The sequence below is a fragment of the Polypterus senegalus genome, chromosome 4 (assembly GCF_016835505.1).
Source record: "Polypterus senegalus isolate Bchr_013 chromosome 4, ASM1683550v1, whole genome shotgun sequence".
In the NCBI taxonomy this organism is placed as follows: Eukaryota; Metazoa; Chordata; class Cladistia; order Polypteriformes; family Polypteridae; genus Polypterus; species Polypterus senegalus.
The window spans coordinates 87,136,774-87,153,120 of record NC_053157.1 but is presented as its reverse complement, the minus strand read 5'-3'; the positions used below and the strand labels follow the sequence as shown (position 1 = coordinate 87,153,120).

General features: G+C 34.7%; 1 protein-coding gene across 2 annotated transcripts in view; it reads left to right on the top strand.

The window, feature by feature from the left end:
• fam149a (family with sequence similarity 149 member A) overlaps positions 1-16,347 on the top strand; it is a 107,268-nt gene that overhangs the window by 56,567 nt on the left and 34,354 nt on the right. For both annotated transcript variants that reach the window (XM_039750966.1, XM_039750967.1), the window contains exons 5-8: positions 1,174-1,293; positions 4,721-4,894; positions 7,383-7,564; positions 14,938-15,089. In XM_039750966.1, coding sequence (XP_039606900.1) covers positions 1,174-1,293; positions 4,721-4,894; positions 7,383-7,564; positions 14,938-15,089 — 628 coding nt within the window. The remainder of the gene's footprint in view (positions 1-1,173; positions 1,294-4,720; positions 4,895-7,382; positions 7,565-14,937; positions 15,090-16,347) is intronic.

Sequence of the window (16,347 nt, the reverse complement as noted above, 5' to 3'; positions counted from 1 at the left end):
TCGTGAACACTTACATGACAAAACACTATTAAGGATTATAATGGTCCGCCTTTCTTACTATGCTAATTGCCTTTCTCTCAACATTATAATAGCAATAAATAGTGCAATATTTTCTAAATAATGCTTCAGAGGGTATAGCAACACAGTTTGTTATAACACTGCTTTTATTCAGTCAGGGAGTTTATAAGTCATTAACAAAAGTTGGGACATCTATAGGAATTGTTTGCCTGAACATTCAAGGCTTAAATGACATCCATTGCTGCAGAGATGTTGTAGGTGGTTAACCCATTACTTATTCCCTCAAAAAAGCCTTTTTGCATAACTCTGTGAATTACATCATGTTTCAGTTTTTCATAACCTAAACCTTTAACTGCTTAGGTTTCAAGAAAAACTGGAAAAATATGGGGTGTTCTAAAACTTTTGGCCAGTAGTGTATTTATGAGAAGATTCACAGATGAAAAAATAATGTCGGTGAAAAGATTTATTATTAAAGGAAAAGCATTTGGGGTGGAAAATAAGCATGGACAAGGATGACCTAGCAATGGCATAATTCCCTGCAGCAGTCAGAAGAATTTAGTGGTTCACTGTGCAGAAGTGCACAAACATGTCTAGGCAAACTTGGATGGATATTAAGGAGGTATCATTAGTTGGCTGGTTCACTTCCATGACAGTTTGGAGAGCAGTATTACTACAACAACCCACTTTCAAGCTGCATTGATTGCCATTAAAATTATTCTGAAAATGTACAAAAGAAAATTGTTTGTATAAATATTGAATAGTTTTGGAGAGTTATGACAAACTCCAAAAGTATGTTAAAAAGTGCAGTACAGTATTAATATATGCTGTGCATTCAAAACATCATTAAAGTTACCCCTTCCATTGTATGTCTGATCTTAATGCCAATGTAAAGGAAACTGTGAAAAAAATAACTCATGCTCACTCCATCCCCATCCTATGGGTATTGACATTTGAATTGTGAAACATTTTCAGTGAGCGGAGATGATCTAGCAAGCTGCTGCAGTGGGTTCTAATGGCAAATCTGACTTTAGTTATACCATAATATAATTGTTGGTGAAATATTTGCAGCCTTCAATGTTATATTATTTGTTTGTCAAATAGTAGAAAAGAAGAAATGTATTTGCACTTTGCATCTGTTGTTTCTATTTTGCACAGGATTTTGGGTACCCAGCTAATGCTACCAAAAGATGATGGTTTTCAGCACTTTCACAGAAGAAACACATCTGAAGAGACATCCTCTCAAAGATGCCTTGATAATGTTTCTGATATAAAAGAGTAAGTTCATTAGGCATAATTAGATTAAAATACTGATTTTTAGAATACAAACAGATCTACCAAATTGTTTTCATAGCTGTTATACTCACTTTGGTATTTGCCTACATTATTCAATTTTAACATTATTTTGTTTACATTTTTGTTGCCATTTTTACTCATCATTTTGAATCACAGGAGCTGGCATGGCATTTTTTCTTGATAATGGTGCCATGGTTGCTACCATGCAGTTCCCAGAAGTGTTGTATATGATGTAACTGCATCATTTATATACTGTAAAACTGTCATGGTTCAGCTAGGGTTCATTCCAAGGCTCAAGTATTTTCTTTGTTTATTAATCCTTTTAGTTTTTTTTTTCTTTTTTTAATATGGTGCTGTTTATTTCCTATGATGCACAAACTTGGACATACTGTATAATCAATGATGTCTTTTGATCATCATACACCCTTATCTAGGCAACCCAGTCAAGTTTATTCATACCTAAGCATGTATCCAAGTGTCATGTTTTTTTCCCGCACTGTTCACCCTTTTTTAGCTAGACTCACCTGCCTTAGGTTGGACCTGATGGCTCTCTTCCTGTTCAGACAAAGGATAAACCCAGGGCTCCATATGGCAAACTGAGGGATTGTCCTGCAAAGCTCCTGAAGCCCACCTCAAAGGGCATACACTTTAAACTAAATCCCTGCCTGCGGCAGCCATCCACCAACTTCATGTGTTTTTCACTCTTCCATTTCTGAGCCTCTTCCATCCACTCTTCCCACAGAACACTTACTTCCAGTGTGATGAACTGTCTCATTTCTTCTGAGGTCAGAATGGTCTTGGGCCAAAGTGAAATCTTAATAGTGCAAGCTGGAAATTTCATCATTAACCAGTCCTGTGCCAAGAAAAACGGGGAGCTTGGCAGTACATGCTTCTCTGTTTCAGCTGCTGTACTGTCTTGACAAAGGCAATCCTCTTCACTTGAGGATCGGTTTTCTGACTGTCCCTTATCTCCTTGTTGATGGCCTCTGTAATGTAGCTGAGGACTTGGTCAATGTCCAATTATGTTATGGTTATATGTACTCATTTTCTTTGATCTGTGCCCTGCCTCCTGTATGTGGAGCCTAAGAAGATAGAGCCACCTAATTTTGCAGCTGGTGTTACTGATTTTTGTTTATTAGTTTAGATTTATATTTGTTCTGCTTGAACAAATTAGAGGATGTTTTACTAAAGATCAGAAGATGAATTATTTGTCTGAATTCTAGGCTAAGTTGGTTATCTTAAGATCAGAAAAGATCTTTTGTCAAATCAGAAGCACAATCCTAAATTCGTAGTTGATATTTCCTTACAAATAATTAATTATCAAGAAGTTATAATTCCAAATATATATTCTAAATCTGATAATAATGATTCAATCTTGGATGACAAGGAAATGTAGTGCTGACCTTTTATCCCATCACACAGGTAATATCACTCACTACACACTTCCAGTCCAATTTCTACACCAATGTAAAAGTAAGTGCGCCACAAAAGGTTAGCATTCATAATAAGCAAAAATGAGGAAAAGACATAAAAATATTTTAAATATAAGTAAATGAATCAAAAACAAAAAAGTAATGTCAGAAATTAATTCATCACTCAAAAAATATTAACTATATAAACAAAAGACTGTCTAGAAAACTAACATAAAATAATAACAGGACACAATAATAACACCATTTTTGTGATTTTGTGTTTAGATTTAATTTCTTAAGAATTGTTAGGCAGCTAGGAATCTTTTGACTTTTTTTTTTCTTAGATTTGACATTTTGGGTTTCAACGTTTGTGTGGTTTGATATCCTGGTTTGGTCCGTGCTGGTTTAAAACTGTTTTTGCTTTGCCCCTTACTTTTTAACTTGTCCATTTCACTATTTATTTTGTATTTTTAAAATGTATAGTATTTACCAAGTTCTTTTACAGTCTAAAAGAAAGGCTTATAAGGATTTTGTTCAGATTTGCAATTTGCACAGAAAACACAATCTAAAAGCTGAGGTTGTGATCAGCATATGATTGGAGGTACCACTAGAAGTAGCCCGATTCCAGACAAGGCCCAAAGATGTACCAGTCCTTCAAATCTAATGATTAATATAATGCAGTTTTCAGCAGTACATTAATTTAGGGACACTGGTTGACCAACATTAACTCCTCAACTGTACTATATTCAAACACATCAGCTCTCTAATGACATCAGAATTATTACAGAAGGAACAGATAAAGCATAATTGAATTTAAAAGAAATTATTACTATTTAACTATAAGCAACATATATAAGGACAGTATTGTTATATATCACAAGTAATCTAAACACGTTTCCAAAAATTCTGGGCAACACTGTACATAAAGTTTTCTTATGCCTGAGTTTACATGTAAGCAGCCTTCAAAGAAGCTCCCGAGAGAAATAACAGGTTTTGTCCTACTGAGAGTCTGAATGTAGGTGTTTCTAGATAAAGAATTACATTTTTCCACAGAAGCACATTTCCTTACTAATTTGACTGGGGCAAGTACAGTATAAACTTGTATCCTGTAATAGTTATTGCTTTGACATATATTTAAAATTCAATAATTCCTTCCACAAGACATAGTTTCTTCACTGATTTCACAACATCTATTGTGGCATCTTACTACCTCCATGAAAGGGAAGATTGTCTTGATTCTTTCTGGAGGCAATTCTCCAGGTTAAAGACTCAATCTAGAGAAGCAAAGACATAGAAGCAGCAGTTCAAATGAGAAAGCAGACATTTACTGCTATTGCTGGAGCATTTTGAAGATCCTTGTTACCCACCTGAAACATTTTAAAATTCTCTCACTTCTCTCAACCAAAACTGAAGTAAAACTTCAACAGGCTCCTTCGCAAAAATAGCATGGTATGGTTTAAAGCAGCAGTATTCTGGTCAAATATATATTTAATTAAGACACATTTCATTTGTAATTGGATCCTTTGAAGTATAGTAACCTAATACCATAAGGAACAACTTAATGCTCAGCTAATAAAACAGTATTATTTTTTAGGAAGTTTTACTGTATTAAATGACTCTTTTGCTATCACAGTGAACTCATTGTATGGCTATAGTAGCAAAAAGAGTTATGTAAAACATGCTGTGGGCCAGATGGGTCAGGTAGGTATTCAGTAGTAATATGATACAAGTAAAATGCTGTTCCATGTCAATTCTTTTAGATTCAATGAGCTATAATTTCTTCAGGTTACTTTTTTAAAGTGTCATGATTGTGCAAGTTACTATTGAAAGAAAAAAAAAATCAGCACTGCTTTCTACCCTGACAATGGCAGCTCTAGAATTTGCAGCAATTATACTGTTTTAAAACTAACAGCTTATTTTTGCCTGCATTTTTCAAGGTAAAAAAAAAGATTTTGATGTAATGTTATAAATATTTTTCTTTTTTATCATTCTATTAGAATGTTTCTCTCTGGCCAAAGACTGGAACCATCTTTATCTCCTGTCCACAGTGCACTGATCTCTCCCAAAAGCTTATTTTCATCAGACACATCAGTTTATTCTTTCTTGGAAGAAGAGATTTTTGAATCAGATGGAAAAATTGAGGAATATTTTGCTTTTGATTGTAAAGAGATGTAAGTTATTTGAATATTTTTACTGATTAATGATTTTTAATCATTTTACAGAATTCAATGCTATATTTTGACTTATCAAGGACATCATCCGTTTAGAACCTAACTGCCTCAATGTCTGTCTTGAATAAAGCAGGTTGAGAAAATAAATAAATTGATTTTGAGAAGGTGTTTGTGCTCATTCTCTTTCATAACTCATCTTAAAAAGTTAATAAGTTAATAAGAGTTCTTATTACATAAAAACAGCCAAACTCTAGCTAGCTTCTTTGTAGTTGAAAATGATTTGTTGCTTTTATATTTTATTAATTATTCTGTTTAATTGTTATGACAGTTATTGTTTTCTTTTATTCTTTTTGAATCTTTTAGTTAAACATAAACTATAACTAACTAGTTTTCCTGGATTACAGAGATTACTGATTAAAGACAAATAAATAGCCTTATACAGTATAGTGCATTTCAGTAATGATGTAATGACCACAATTCCAAGTTGTTTTACAAATATAGAGCTATATTAAAGTTGCATAGGTGTTTTAGTAGCTTTCTTAAATAGTGTAGCTTTCACATATCTATATATATATAAAAAATGGCAAAATGTCCAGTCTCTGTTCCTGAGCGTAATGTTGACCAGTATCCACAAGAGGGCTGGAATATCTGATGAACAAAGGCAACAAGAAGTAGAAAGAAAGATGGATGTAAGAACTAGAATGTCCAATGAACAAAGGTACTAAGTCGCACAAAGAAAGAGGATCATAAGGTCCAGCATAGCTGGTGAAAAGAGGTCCCTAAAGGCACAACGTGATTGAAACAAATGGACTTGCTATTGCAACATTGTGCCAGTTTTACTAAATGGGCATTTTTCTGTGCTAGTGCACTGATATTCAGAGAATGGTCTCTTCTAAACTGACAGTTGTGGAATGTTTTATTCCTTTCTGTGTAATGCAGTTCATGTTCTTTTAACCTTTGATATTTCCTTGTACCATTTTATGATTTGTTCTTTTTGATAATGCTATGCCCAAATAGCTCTGCACATTTCTTTTACTTCATTATATGAGTTTGGTAAGAACATTTAATTCCAGATAGACATGTCTTTTATTCTAACTAGCATGAAATGATATACAGTAATGTACACAGATTTAGTGCATGTGATCATCTGAGTTTTAAAAACATGTATGTGAATTATACAGTATTTAGTAGAAGTGGGTCAATATTGTTAGTTTTCTTTTTAAATTCATTTAGAATTATCTTCTTATTTCTTCCACACTGACATCATTGAGTTTTTTTGCTAATCAATGTATTTCCATTTAAGATTCCATACTTTAATTAAATTATGCATGAAAGTCCTTATACAATACTTTTGTATTAATACTGTATAATAATATTAATACTATACTATACAATATAATTATATTAATACTATAATAATTAATACTCTAAATTAATAGTTAATACTATAAATACTAATACTAATTACTAAATAATACTAACTAATTAATAAATACTATTAATACTATTAATGGGCGGCATGGTGGTGCAATGTTAGTGCTGCTGCCTCGCAGTTAGGAGACCCGGGTTTGCTTCCCGGGTCCTCCCTGTGTGGAGTTTGCATGTTCTCCCCGTGTCTGTGTGGGTTTCCTCCAGGTGCTCTGGTTTCCTGCCACAGTCCAAAGACATGCAGGTGGGGTGCATTGGCGATTCTGAATTGTCCCTAGTGGGTGTGTGTGCTCCCTGCGGTGGGCTGGCACCCTGCCCAGGGTTTGTTTCCTGCCTTGTGCCCTGTGTTGGCTGGGATTGGCTCCAGCAGACCCCCGTGACCCTGTAGTTAGGATATAGTGGGTTGGATAATAATATTAATAGTGTATAGTATTATTTTTATTATCCCCACTGAGTCCAGTATATGCAAAGTACAAAGAATATTATCCACAAATCCTGATAGTTTATCAGTTAATGATTTTATAAGAAAATTAATTTGAAATATGCTAAATGAGTTATTTTTTCTTGTGAGTATCACAGTTATGTTTTATTAATCATTCAATCTTTATACATCACTTTCTAGACATTTTCCCTATTAATCCAAATTGAACAAGCAAGGAAAACAACATCAAATTTCCATTTCCATTTCCACATAGATCACATGTGTGTAATTTTAAGTAGCATTATCATGAAAATAAATGTGAAATGGTCTGTGTTTGGATCATTCCTAGCATTAACTGCATCATGAACACTTAGAATGGACAACTTTTGACTTGTATGAATTTTTTTTTACTTCTAGACAATAAAATGTAAAAATTCTAAAACAGTGATGATACTTAATGTTAAAACATAAAATGAAACCTAACTGAAAAGACTTCAGTTAGTACTAAATAAATGTATAAGGAAGTGAAGTAGCTAGCCCTCTTATCTACAATATCTTTGCCATGATTCATTATATTCCATTGATATAGTCCCATTCTTCATCTTATTTAGTTATCTTCCTCTTTTTTTTCTTTGATAGCGAGGATGAGGTGCATGAACTCAGAAGAATCCCTAAGAGGAATAAGTGTGGAGTTCCGCCTGTTTCACCACATGCTTGTATCAAAGATGCCGTAACTGCTGAGGTCTTTGATGATGTATGGAGGGAAACAGTTGAGATTCTAGAAGAACTCATAAGGAAACACTGGGAAAGCGACTTGCCAGGTATATATTTTAATAATGAGGCTTCAAGAGTGTCTTAGAGTGCTTGTTTATGGAGTATGCTATGCTCTTCCTCTGCATCTAAACCACTTACTATATATTGTTCCTCCCACTAATTATGATTTTCTCTGCATTGTCAAATGGGTACAGAAAGTAACCTTTTTTCCACCTGAATAAATCTTTTTTTCAGCTGGTGCGGAATCTTGCATCATTCGCTGAGTAGGTTCAGAAGAATTAGGTGTATGCATCATTGGCTCAAAGGGACAAAATAATATGTTCCATTAAAGATCAATGACTAAAACTAGTAACTGGAGTTGTGTTTGAGAAGCATTTTTTATTGGTTTCAAAGGGACATGTATTCTTATAACCATTTAAAAGACCTTTGTGAGACAAAGAATCATTGCAGAGACCAAAGGTTTATCAGTTTCTTTAGTTATTTGTTTACTAGGGTGTTGTCACATTCTGGTTGTAATTCCAACATACCAAGCAAAGAAAGCACATCCTTGTCTTTTCACAATATTTGAACTCATGAGTAAATATGAAGGCAAGCTGACATGGCTTGTCTATTTTTTTAATAAATAAGAGCAGATAATACTTAAAACATGTAATTTGAAACACATCTTTCAAGAGTCAATGAAATCAAGCTATACACGGCTTCCAGTAGATAAATAGATACTTTATTAATCCCAATGGGAAATTCACAATATTGAGTCATATTGAGTCACCAGGGTTCTCATTGCATGTTGCAGTCAAAACAGTACAAGATTGTCATCCAGATATATTAAATTAAACATATGAAACTAGATTTTAACAGAAAAAGTAGTCACAGAATGTTTAAGTATGGGTCAGTTTATGATATTGTATTAATTTGTAAAAATGTCCTAAACAGCCTTTAAGTATTTAATCAATCTTAAGTGGATAATGTAATCAGGTGAACCTTATAAATTAGAGAATAAATAGTATCCAAGCCATAATTCTATAAGGCAGTTTAAGACTGAAGATACACTGAAGATATCTATGGTGAATTGCTATATTGATACCGTGAGTATCACAGGTGAGTATTTACTGTAATTTGGTTGAAGGTAAGTTCAACATGTTGGTTAAGCTATTAATTATCTTTGAAGGAGATACAGTATGTTTGGTCTGAAGAAGGAGAACAAATTTCGTCTGCCGAAAAAAAGACTTCTTCTCTTCTTCTTCTTTCGGCTGCTCCCGTTAGATCATCTTCTTCCATATCTTTCTGTACTCGTCATCTTGTTCTGTTACACCCATCACCTGCATGTCCTCTCTCACTTAGGCCTTCCTCTTTTCCTCTTCCCTGGCAGCTCTATCCTTAGCATCCTTCTCCCAATATACTCAGCATCTCTCCTCTGCACATGTCCAAACCAATCCAATCTCGCCTCTCTGACTTTGTCTCCCAACCATCCAACTTGAGCTGACCCTCTAATGTACTCATTTCTAATCCTGTTCATCCTCATCATGCCCAAATCAAATCTTAGCATCTTTAACTCTGCCACCTCCAGCTCTGTCTCCTGCTTTCTGGTCGGTGCCACTGTCTCCAGCCAATATAACATAGCTGGTCTCACTACCGTCCTGTAGACCTTTCCTTTCACTCTTGCCAATACCCGTCTGTCACAAATTACTCCTGACACTCTTCTCCACCCATTCCACCCTGCCTGCACTCTCTTTTTCGCCTCTCTTCCACAATTCCCATTACTCTGTACTGTTGATCACAAGTATTTAAACTCATCCACCTTCGCCAACTCTACTCCCTGCATCCCCACCATTCCACTGACCTTCCTCTCATTGACACACATGTATTCCCTCTTGTTCCTACTGACCTTCATTCCTCTCCTCTCTAGAGCATATCTTCACCTCTCCAGGGTCTCCTCAACCTGCTCACTTTTGCTACAGATCACAATGTCATCAGCAAACATCATAGTCCACGGGGACCCCTATTGGATGTTAATGACTTGACACAGATTTGAGCTCTTTTAATATCTAGCTTCAAATGTTTAATTTAATACATTTGGAAGACCTTTATGTACTGTTATGTCCTCAAAACACAATGAGAAGCCTTTATTCCTATGTATGTTAAATATTTTTAGCCAACGGAATAATAAAAAAAGCTTTCAAATTTCCCTTAGTATAAAAAGGGCAGGACTTTAGAGAGATGCTACTTGTAAGTTATAATTTGAAATTGCAGAAATCTATATACAGTAATTCCTCCTCGATCGCGGGGGTTACGTTCCAGAACCCCCTACGATAGGTGAAAATCCGTGAAGTAGAAACCATATGTTTGTATGGTTATTTTTATACATTTTAAGCTCTTAGAAACTCTCCCACACTGTTTATAAATATTCTCCGCACAGTTTTACAGTAAACCCTTGTTTATAACGGTTGATCCACTCCAGACAGATAAATGAATTTCCAAGAAGTAGGATTCTTTATTTATAAAGCTAATATTTTCGCAGTTAGAGCTTTGAAAACCTGTTTACGACCTTCTAAATACGTTTTTAACCATTATTAGAGCCCTCTAGACATGAAATAACACCCTTTAGTCAAAAGTTTAAATTGTGCTCCATGACAAGACAGAGATGACAGTTCTTTCTTACAATTAAAAGAATGCAAACATATCTTCCTCTTCAAGGTGCGCCATCAGGAGCAGAGAATGTCAGATAGTGAGAGTAAAGTAAACAATCAAAAATCAATAGAGCTGTTGTGCTTTTAAGTATGCAAGCACCGCGATAAAGCAGCGCAATGAAGGGATCAATGTGAAGGTAGCCTTTCAGAATTTTTTTACAGGCATGTCCGTATCTTCTAAGCAAACAGCCACTGTGCAAACAGCCCCTCTGCTCACACCCCCTCCGTCAGGAGCAGATAATGGGGCCAATCATACGCCTCCCTGATGGTATTGCATGATGGATAAGTAGCTGCCTGTATTTCTCAGAGAGAGTGAGAGACAGAGAAAAGCAAACAATGAAAAATCAATATGGGCTGTTAGAGCTTTTAAGTGTGCGGAGCAGTGCGCGGGAAGCATATCATATATCATTGAGGAGTTTTATTTAATATGTAATACGTGCTCTGATTGGGTAGCTTCTCAGCCATCCGCCAATAGCGTCCCTTGTATGAAATCAACTGGGCAAACAAACTGAGGAAGCATGTAACATAAATTGAAAGACCCATTGTCCGCAGAAATCCGCGAACCAGCGAAAAATCTGTGATATATATTTAGATATGCTTACATTTAAAATCCGCAATGGAGTGAAGCTGCGAAAGTCGAAGCGCGATATAGCGAGGGATCCCTGTATGTAAAAGTCAATGTATGTGTGTATGTATGTATGATGTTCCAGCATCACCTCCAAACAGCTGGAGCGATTTTCATGAAACTTGGTACACATGTTTCTCATTGGTCGACTAAAAATAATGTAGGGTGAAATCAACCCTAACCCATCCACTTCTGGGTAGGCAGGGGGTGATCTTGCAGTCTTGTATGCTTGTTAACATCCAGCTGACACTCAACACAGCTGCCAGCATTCTATATGTTTGAGCACCACCGCGCCCCTTTTGCGTTGGATGATAACATATATACAAGACTGCAAAACAAGCACATTAGTGAGTCTTCATTGTTTGTTAATTTATTTTTATTTTTGAAGTTGTGTTTTTTTTTTAAATTACATTTTTCTCAAACAATTAAAAAAAAAACTTTATTTTTCTCTCAGGCAACACTGGGTATTTCAGCTAGTTATCAATAAATTAGAATGCATAACTAAAGTACTGTATATCTAAAACATATTACAAAGAAGGAAAAAATATTGTCACTGCAGTAATTGCAGATTTCACTGACCCTGTACTCCACCTAATTATAATAAAAATTAAATGCAAGACCCTGTTAGCACAGTGACTGACATAAGCCATATACTGTACATTAATCTCCAAAGCTTGAAATCATCCTGAAATGTTCATGTTTTTAGTAGAAATTGATACATTTTCATTAAAGTACCATTAAATTGATTTAAACTTATAGATGGGACAGTAAAGTTGTAAATGGCTACAACTACTTTCAATGACTGATTTATAATTCATTATTCACATATGACTGCAATGCCTTATTTTTAGCAGTCAGTACTCAAGTGTCCTAAATGCGAGGTCTCTTAGCTAATCCTTAATTAGAGAAAACTTTGTAATTTTAGAGAAAACTTTGTAATTGTTAGATCAATTAACACCAGTAAATGTCTTTCTTTTGATTGGAAAGTACTGCCATTATATTCTGGATTCAAAAATGGCCAGAAAAAACAGCTTTCTGAAGAAACTCAATAGTCTGTTACTGCTTGATGAAATGAAGGTTATTCCGTGGAACAGATTGCCAAGGAATTGAAGATTTCAATCAAAGATGTCCTGTGTCTTCTGAGAAAAGGGCAAACTGGATCTAACTAGGACAGAAAAAGAAGCAGATGGTCCAGATGCAAAACTGAACATGCCAAATACCAGTGTCATCTGCAACAGTGAAAAGATGATTCCAGGATGCTGACTTTAGAGGCAGAGCTTCAAACTGGCAAATAAACCAAAAAAGTTAAAAGAGGCAAACATTTGAAATCACTTCAGAAATCCACCATCCCCTTTGCCCCTTTAAGCCTTTTCTTTTCACCATGGCAGTGTTTGAACAAAAGTAGTGCCTTGGCTATATTTAAAAATCAGTTTAATGGAACATTATGCTTATGCTTAGCTCTTGGAAAAATAACCAGATCACTATTAAAAGATCCAGGGTTATATATAACTTGACATGTAGAGGATCAGGCATTGTAAAATGTAGAAAGTAGCCAGATTATTTAAAGCTTTATATGCTGTTATCAGCATTTTAAAGTTAATTTTAAAAGACATGGGTAACCAATGTAATACAGTATTGCCAAAACTGGAGAAATATACTCCGATTTTCTTTTTCTGGTTAAGACTCTTGCTGCTGCATTCTGAACTAATTGTAACTGATTGATGTCTTTCTTAGATAGTGCTGTTAGGAGTGCATTACAGTAATCTATTCAGCTAAAAATAAAAAAAAAAACAAATTAATTTCACAGCATCTTGTCGTATTGTTATACATTTCCAATGTTCCTTATGTGAAAAAAATGTAGTCCTAGTAATATGGTTAACTAGCTGCGTGTGGTCTTCAGGACAAAAAACAACCTGTAGCCTCCACAGCAGTTTTACTATATTGGTGAGCTTGCAGAGGCATTAGCTAAGTGGTCTAGGACAGGTCATACCTTGTCTGAGACGGATGTGTAGTCATGTTCAGCTGCGGCACAAATTGAGTGGAACAGGCTGGAACAAACTTATGGTAAGGCAAACGTATGACTGCTTATTGTGTGAACATTCAACATGCATGTACCACAAAGCTGATTTTGTCTGCTTGGGTTGAATGAAAAGGGGCATACATGCAAGCACCAAAGAAAGTCAAAAGTGCATGCACACACCATCTCACCAAATGCAAGTCAAACTTGTATCAGCTTCTATAGAATTCACAGCAACTCCCGTGGCTGTGGTTGAGTGTGAGCAGAGTGGAATGCTCCACACACACACACACACACACACACAAACGCACACACTCACATCTTTCATAGTGAGAACTGAGAAGAATGCAAGTGGCGAAAAAATTTAAAACTGCATGCATGCATCATCTAGTGGCTATGGTTGAGCATGAGCAGAGTGGACTGCTTCACACACACACAAACACACAGGTCTTTCATTTATATATGTCTAATATATGTGCAATTTAAAGTTTAGGTCAGTTATGATTACACTTACATTTTTTAGTTTTACCTTCACTTTTAATGCTAAGGGATCATACTTATTTCTAATACCCTCATTACTTCCATTTTTGCCAACTACTAAGATTTCTGTTTTTTCCTTACTTAAATTGAGAAAGTTACCACTTGATAAAAATGTATCAATTTCTCTCAAAAACATGAACATTTTTGGATGATTCAAAACTTTTTGAATGTTAGTTTAAATTCCACAGTAGTTTATTTCTTTAAAGAGTGATCATGCAAATAATCTAAAATTCACCTCAATTTAATATGGCAGACTATTAAGATGAGAATCTGCTTTTTACCTGTATAATAAACTGCATAATTATCCTTATCATGTATTTTTTCATGTTAAAGGAATAATCCAGTAGTTGCCTACATCACATATTGTGTGACGTTTACTCATACACATCCACTTTTAACATACATTAAAACAATATAAATGTGGTTGTAATGTTTTTCCTTATTGTTTTAAAGACAACCAGCAATATGTTTATTGGAATTTGTTGATAAGTATCTATAACCGGTAGGAACAGGGAGCAAGGCTAATATGAGTTTTACACTTATTATATACTTCACTCCTCACAAATTAACCTAAGATTAAAATGGAAATCATAGGTGATGTGCATGCAAAACGACAAAAGGTTTTTTTTCTTTTTCTTAATTTTTTTTGTGAACAATTTGTGGTTGCTGTCACTACTGATATTAAAAACACATTCCAATTTGGATGTAATGGTCTACTATAGTAGCTAAACATGTAATACAAGTGATGATCTCAAATTGAAGATTTAAAAGGTATTGTTGTCAGCGAAATTTAAAGACAATGTAATGAATACTGTAAGAGTATCTGTTGGAGTAAGCTTCATGCTTTAATCCATCCATCCAAGATAAGATGAACACTTAACACTGAAGCAAATGATAAACTATATGTATATATTATATCTGTTGTGAACAAACACAAGTGCAATATTTACAAATAAAATGGTTTTATTTTTTAATTTTCTACAATTGTAGTGATAATAATTTATGAGACTTCTATGCTACTAGTAGAGAATAGATTCAAATTTTATATTTGCAAATAAACCCATATATAATTTCTTCACTTTATACCAAATGAATACATCACAACATGATGTAACAGATGCTTTGCATTTTGTCTGCTTTCTCTGTAATTATCAATTTTCCAAAGCAGGTGCATTTCTGTTTAGTTTTCACTATTAAATATCTAATTATCATTATATAAACTGCCTACATAAATTACACATTTGCTTAATGTTAATTTCAAATTTCTGCAGAAAGAATGGTTTTGCTTTCATTATACTTATTAATACAATGAATCTTAAGCCGTTTGTTTAAAGTAATATGCTAGTTCTTACAGATGACATGACTGTTGCCTTAGTCTGATTTCACTTACCGTGCTAGTAATTAGCATTAGTTCAGATATTCAACTCAATGCATTACTTCAGATTTCACAAATGTATAAATTTTACTCATAACAATAAAGTGTCAATGCCATACATGAAGAGTAATCAAATAAAGACATTAACTATGTCTGTTTTCTGTCTTTGGTTGCAGATGAGGATTCACATATGATAAATGTGGATAACTCCAATGATAAAATGTTACTCATGCCTCCATCCCAAACTGCAGTGGATGATTTTACAGTATCACCTTCAAGAAGCTCAGATGCAAGAATAATGTCTTGGTCTAATTTGCTGCCTCATCGGGTGAGGATATTTAGATGTGCTTTCTGTATTGAGCTTCCTCCTGCATGGCCAAATACTTGTTTCTATTTTGTCCTGGACTGTGATCAATATATTACTGTTTTACATAATTCTTATCACTTAAAGTTCTGTGAGTAGACACATTTCTTTCTTATATACATATCCATTATTTATACAAAAATGTACATTTATGACAGAAAAGCTACATAATTATAATGGAGAATTTTGGCAGTTTGTTAAGAATAATATACAGACATTACCAGACTAATAGGTATGGTTAATGAAAAATTTGGATCAATGACCACATGTGGGTTAAAGTGAATTTTAGATTTCTGCAGTTTTATCATTTTATTCTTGAATTACATTTCATATAAAAATATGAGCATTATCCTTTGAATAAAAGTGCCATTCAAGAATTTTTAACAAGTGTGTTGCACAAAGGTTTGTCAATAATAAAAGGACAATGCTTACTTACAAATATTTATTAAAACTTTTACTTAATTGTTGTGGACGTAAACTTCAGACAAGACAGCAGGTGTGGTTATAAAGCAGCTTTATTTTGCAGAGTCACAGTGAGAAGAGTTTCAGAAAAGCAGACAATCAATTATACATGACAGCATCAGGGCTCTTCTGAACCCCGTCTGTTGGGTGGGGCAAGTTTTTATACCCCAAGAATGCGTGATTTAATATCATTATGAAATGCAACAGTCAACAAGTTTATTATACACAATCCTTGAGCCCCTTCAACGCCCCTTGTGCAACTTGATTTCTTGGCCCCTTTTGTTATAGCGTTCAGATGTAAGCTAAGGGAAAACGTGATAAGGCAGACACATGTGTGGAATGCTTAGACCTTGAGTCCTCTGGACAAATATTTTTCTGTTTTGCTCAGCAAAGCATGCTTTTTCATCAGACATGAATTAGTACAAGGGAATGATGAGAACATTCATTTTCCACATTCCCCCCTTTTGAGCAAACAAAAAATATTTGATCAGGGGAGAGTTGAGTGGGAAAGGGTAGGAGAGGGGGATGGAGTGGAGTGGGCGGAGGAGTGTGGGGTGGCTGTGCTGATCTGAAGCATTTTTTCTTCATGTAAAAATTAAGCCTTTGCCATAGAGGCAGAAAAATACTTGGATACAATGTATCTTATCAAGGGAACAATATAGCAAGCTACAAGCAGGAGAACGATAAAAGCAACTGTAAGAGAGATGAAAACTGACTTAAATCATTTAACCAGGTTAAGTGGAGGTGTGTTATAATTCAG